Below are 5,681 nucleotides of genomic sequence, written 5' to 3'. Positions count from 1 at the left end.
TATCACGATACATGACTGCACTGAATTTCACCTCAGCAGAATTTAGTAAAACAGCTGTTTATTAAACACTGCATACCATAGGGCCGTTGCTAACTATTGGCAGAACAGGCCCTTGACCTCTGCATTATGAAGGGCCACTATAACTGTACCACAGTACAATAGCCTATAGGTAATGGCATATGTTTCATGTTTACATTGTGCACTCCCCACCAGGTACAATATTCTGATTGTTTGCATCTTGTTTTTAAGCCCATAAATAATAATGTACTCGTTCTAATAAATTTAGGCTATATTGTAATGTACTCATTCTAATATATTAAAATCATCGTAACATTGCTGGTAGGTTATTATTGCACAAATCAACACACTCTCTACGTTAAAAAAATTAAAATTAGAAGAGTTCTAAACTAATGCGCTGTCTTCACTGTAGCTCACGCGCACACGTTTAGTCAGATCACACTGCGCACGCGCACACAGACATTCTTTTTCGCGTTTAGACAAACTTTTTAGCGCTGCCCCGACATTTTTATCAATAAAATAGCTTAATCGCTGAAGAGCTACATTATCTTTCTCAACAAGGAGCTGGTAACATCATCGTTTCTAAAGCAATTAAAGCCACAGCTTCACTGTTAATAGAGAAACTCGGCAAAACGGTGGTAATTCATACATACACCGCCTCTCTCTCTCTCGCTCTCTCTCTCTTTCTCTCATAAATGAACACTTGATAAATTACACTTTTCTGATAATAGAGTATTGAAGTGGAGATTGCTAAACTGCAAGCTTTCAGAAAGCAAGCGCGTTTAAACAGTGGAGAGAGCGTGCGTACACAGGGTTGCCAGGTTGACAAAGATAAGTAACACACTTTGCAGATATTTCCGTATTGCGCAAGTGGGAAGATCTTTTTCGAGGATTACGCCTCTTTATATCAGGCAATCCCGGTTGTGTTCCTCTGCGGCCAGATTAAACCTCGCTGTAGCCTATATATTATGCTCTATTCATTATTTTTTAGAAACCTTGAACTTTTCTACTCCGTTTTAAACGGTGTTCTTGTATTCAAATTAAGCGAGGTCCACTGCAGCGCATGTGCCGCGATATCGATACAGGGCCAGATGTATCGATACGTGTATCGTCGTCAGATCTCTGTGACGATACATCGTCGTATCGATGTATTGAACACAGCACTAATATACACTGTATAAACTGTGTATATATATATATATATATATATATGTGTGTGTGTGTGTGTGTGTATACACCCCAGAATAAGCAAAAATAAAACACAGTACTACTGAAAAAATAAGTTAAGAAAAGTAAAGTTAATTAAAATGAACAAGATTTTAATATCTTTGTCTCTTATGCTCACCAAAGCTCTATTTATTTGATTAGAATATAGTAAAAACAGTGATTTTGTAAAATATTATCACAATTGAAAATAAGTATTTTCTATGTGAATGTATTCCCGTGATCAAAGCTGAATTTTCTGCATCGTTACTTCAGTCTTCAGTGTCACATGATCCCTCAGAAATCATTCTAATATGCTGATTTGCTGCTCAAGAAACATTTCTTCTTATTATTATCAATATTAAAAACAGTTGTGTTTTTTAAAGGGGTCATATGACGTTGCTAAAAAGAACATTATTTTGTATATTTGGTGTAATGAAAAACATTATTTTCCACATAATGTACATTATTGTTTCTCCTCTATGCCCCACCTTTCTGAAACGCGTTGATTTTTTCAAAGCTCATCGTTCTGAAAAGCGAGGTGTGCTGTGATTGGCTAGCTATTCAGTGCGTTGTGATTGGCCGAATGCCTCAAGCATGTGACGGAAATGTTACGCCCCGACCATACTGTGATGCCATGTCCCGGTGCGACGAGACAAAACCAATAAAACACATTACAAATGAGGCATTTGTTGCATCCAGTGGGGACATAATTACTGATTATAATGACTTATACTGTCTTTTTACGCGTTGCGTTGCATATCGCGCCGCGTAAACATAAAACCATGTCTGCATTTGTGATCGGAGAAATGACAAACTACAAACGTTACTCTACACTGCCCAAAACTCGGATTTGAATCGTCAGTGACAAATTCTTTAAATATAAAAAACGTACTTACAGGCTGTGAGTCAGAAGCGCCAGACTGTCCTTGCAAAGTTGGAACTACCCCACTTTATAGAAACAGCCTTTGTGTGTAGACGGCATTGTCGGCTACTTTCCCAGGTTCAGGAAACGGTCCTCCATAAAATGTGCTGCACACATCTGAAGTAGATATGTGGGGGCGTGTTTAAACGAGGCATTTTAGGAGGGTGTGGACGAGTCTTAACTTTTATAAAGAATATCTCTTTGGGTTTGAGACTTTAGTCTTTGCAACTTTAGGGATCTTATCTATTCACGAACAGCTTGTAACACTCCAAAGAGAAAGGAAAACTTGAAATCGCATCATATGACCCCTTTAATATGTTTGTGGAAACCATATTAATTTTTTTTCAGGATTCTTTGATGAATAAAAAGTTCAATAGGGCAGCATTTATAGAAATCTTTTGCAACATCATAAATGTCTGAACTGTCACTTTTGGTCAATTTAATGCTTCCTTGCTAAGTAAAAGCATCAAGACTTTTAAATGGTGGTTCACATATACAACTTTCAATTCGTCTGTTTCAGGGCAAATGCTCTCAGATGTGCTACAACATCTTCATCGTGGAGACAGTGTGTGTGGCCTGGTTCTCGCTGGAGTTCACGCTGCGCTTCATCCAAGACCGCAGCAAGCTGGCCTTCCTCCGGCGGCCACTCAACCTGATCGACGTCATAGCCATCCTGCCCTACTACATCACGCTGGTGGTGGACAGCACCTCCACGGGCGAGAAGCGCTTGGGCTCGGGCAGCAGCTACCTGGACAAAGTGGGCCTGGTGCTGCGCGTGCTGCGGGCGTTACGCATCCTCTACGTGATGCGGCTGGCGCGCCACTCGCTCGGACTCCAGACGCTCGGGCTGACAGCACGCCGGTGCACGCGGGAGTTCGGCCTGCTCCTCCTCTTCCTCTGCGTGGCCATAGCGCTGTTCTCGCCGCTCCTCTACCTGATCGAGAATGAGGCCGGGGCCACGCGAGAGTTCAGTAGCATTCCTGCAACGTACTGGTGGGCCGTGATCACCATGACCACGGTGGGTTACGGTGACATGGTGCCGCGCAGCATCCCGGGACAGGTGGTCGCGCTCAGCAGCATCCTTAGCGGGATCCTGCTCATGGCTTTCCCCGTCACCTCCATCTTCCACACGTTCTCGCGCTCCTACGTGGAGCTCAAGCAGGAGCAGCAGCGGCTGCTGCAGCGCAGGACTCACTTTCTGCTGCGCAGCCGCATCGCCGGTCTGGGCAGCAACCTGTCGCTGGAGAGCGACGTGCTTTTTCCTAGCGTCTCGTCTGATCACAGAAACCGCGAGGAATAGGAGTACGCAAACGTGGAGGATGCTAATGGAACGCGGAATGTAAAGCAGCTGTTTTGAAATCTTGAATGTCGTTTTACGCATTGTCCATCAACAGTCCGTTAAAGGGATTTCATTTTCAAAAATGAATATTCTATTATCATTTACTCACCCTCATGTCCTTCCAAACCCCTAAAGGTCCTTGCACACTTGAGTCCAAAATTTTTTTCATATTTGTCATCCTTTCCTATCAAAATGCTTGCTACGGATGCGAAAACGCAGAAAAACAAACCTGATCCGAATTGTTTTATGACGGACGAAACTTTTGGAGGCAGTGTGTAAACGTGATTGACACAACGTGAGGTCATTGTGTATTTATTTTTTAACGTGCGAAAATTTCGGACTCGGTGCAAAGACCTTAAGACTTTGGTTAAAAGGATAATTTACCCAAAAAAGTGAACATTCTGTCATCATGTATTCACCCTCAAGCAGTTCCAAGCCTATATGAGTTCAAAAAGAGATTTTGAAGAATGTGGGTAACTAAACAGTCGATGGTCCCCATTGACTTCCATTATATGGATAAAATACTATGGACGTCAATGGCTACCGTCAGCTGTTTGGTTAACCACATTCAAAATCTCTTCTTTTTTGTTCAGCAGAAGGAAGAAACTCATACAGGTTTGGAACTACTTGAGGGTGAATAAATGATGACCGAATTTTCATTTTCGGGTGAACTAGCAATTTAAAAGTCTTTTAGGGGTGCTCAGTCGTGAACCTTCCAGCAGAACTGACTTCCGAGTTTAAGTTGAACATATCTAAACCTTTCAGACCTACCTAATCGAGGTCTTTGGGTTAATTTGAAAAAGACTGGCTGTAAAAGTGAAAGTAAATGTGATGAGGCTGATCTTAATAAAATAGATCACCAAAAATGAAAATTCTGTCCTCATTAAAGGCCCGTTCACACCAAGGTCGATAACTATAATGATAACTATGAAGTTTTAATAATAGTTCTAATTCTGTGAAAAAAGGGAAGTCCACACCGAAACTGTAATAACGACACAAAGGAACGATAACATTAGGATATTAGGACATAAGATGCATAAAACTGTCATGTAAGTTTAATAAAAATGATTTGTGTGCTATATAATGCCCTTTGAAATTGTAAAAAAGAAAAGAAAACTAATTTCAAAAGATTCAAAAGAATTCAGTCATTAATTGGACTTCGCTACTTCTCATGAACACATCAGTGTTATTTAACTCAAATTAAAACAGTTGTTTTCAGTGATTGAAAGAAAGCTGAAATAAAATAAAGTATTAGATGAAAAACCTTAACTAAACAAACAAAAAAACTCTTTTAGAAATTAGAAATGTTGCAATGACAACCAAGTAATTAAAGTTATATATAAATATAAAAAGCTATATAAAAATTGTAAAACTCAAAACTAATAAAAGTGACAAAACAACTCAATTACTAAAACCCAAGTTAAAATGAAAACTGAAAATCTAATAATTGAAAACTAATTCAAAATAAAGTATGTACATTTATATACTGTTGTAGTATTTATAATATGAATAATAATGTGTAATACTAATATCTAAAATACTAAAATAACACAGGAGCACATCAAGGTGTAATGCAAGATTTTAAGTAAAAATAAAGTATGTACATTTATATACTGTTGTAGTATTTATAATATGAATAATAATGTGTAATACTAATATATAAAATACTAAAATAACACAGGAGCACATCAAGGTGTAATGCAAGATTTTAAGTAAATAAAAACTTAAAATAAGCACAAAGCTATCATGTGACCTCTGAAGTCCTGATATATACTTTTATGAAACTTTTATGTTGTTTTTTTTTATCATTGTCTAGCTTGACAGGCCCAGTTCCCATCACTTACTGTGCATTATATTGAAAAGAGTGGCCAGGATAGGCCATGGAAGAAAGCAAGTACATTTTGGAGCGACATGAGAGTTAGTAAATAATGACAGAATCTTCATTTTTTGGTGAACTATGCCTTTAAGAAGCAAAACTGAGCATTTCTGTTTTAAATCCTCAAGCTCCAAGACATTTTTGTTGTTGTTGTTCAGGCCCCTTTTCAAAATCTTTCTGCCTAAAGGTGCTTTCACACTACACTTTGAGTATGCAAAAAATATATATTTCTGTTTGACATTTACATCTTCTATTGATCAAACATCTTTATGAATTCACAGGTCACCAAATTTTGATACACAGCAAAAGACGAATCTTCA

General features: G+C 38.8%; 1 protein-coding gene across 1 annotated transcript in view; it reads left to right on the top strand.

Annotated features, from left to right (window-relative positions):
- Positions 1–3,529, top strand: part of LOC107711602 (potassium voltage-gated channel subfamily G member 1-like) — an 8,399-nt gene extending 4,870 nt beyond the window's left edge. The window contains exon 2 of the mRNA XM_016516603.1: positions 2,667–3,529. Coding sequence (XP_016372089.1) covers positions 2,667–3,446 — 780 coding nt within the window. The 3' untranslated portion in view covers positions 3,447–3,529. The remainder of the gene's footprint in view (positions 1–2,666) is intronic.
- Positions 3,530–5,681: the final 2,152 nt, after the last annotated feature.

The sequence above is a fragment of the Sinocyclocheilus rhinocerous genome, unplaced genomic scaffold (genome assembly GCF_001515625.1).
Source record: "Sinocyclocheilus rhinocerous isolate Xijiao unplaced genomic scaffold, SAMN03320098_v1.1 scaffold117, whole genome shotgun sequence".
Classification (NCBI taxonomy): domain Eukaryota; kingdom Metazoa; phylum Chordata; class Actinopteri; order Cypriniformes; family Cyprinidae; genus Sinocyclocheilus; species Sinocyclocheilus rhinocerous.
Note: the sequence above shows the minus strand (reverse complement) of the source record. Positions and strands in the feature narration are given on the sequence as shown.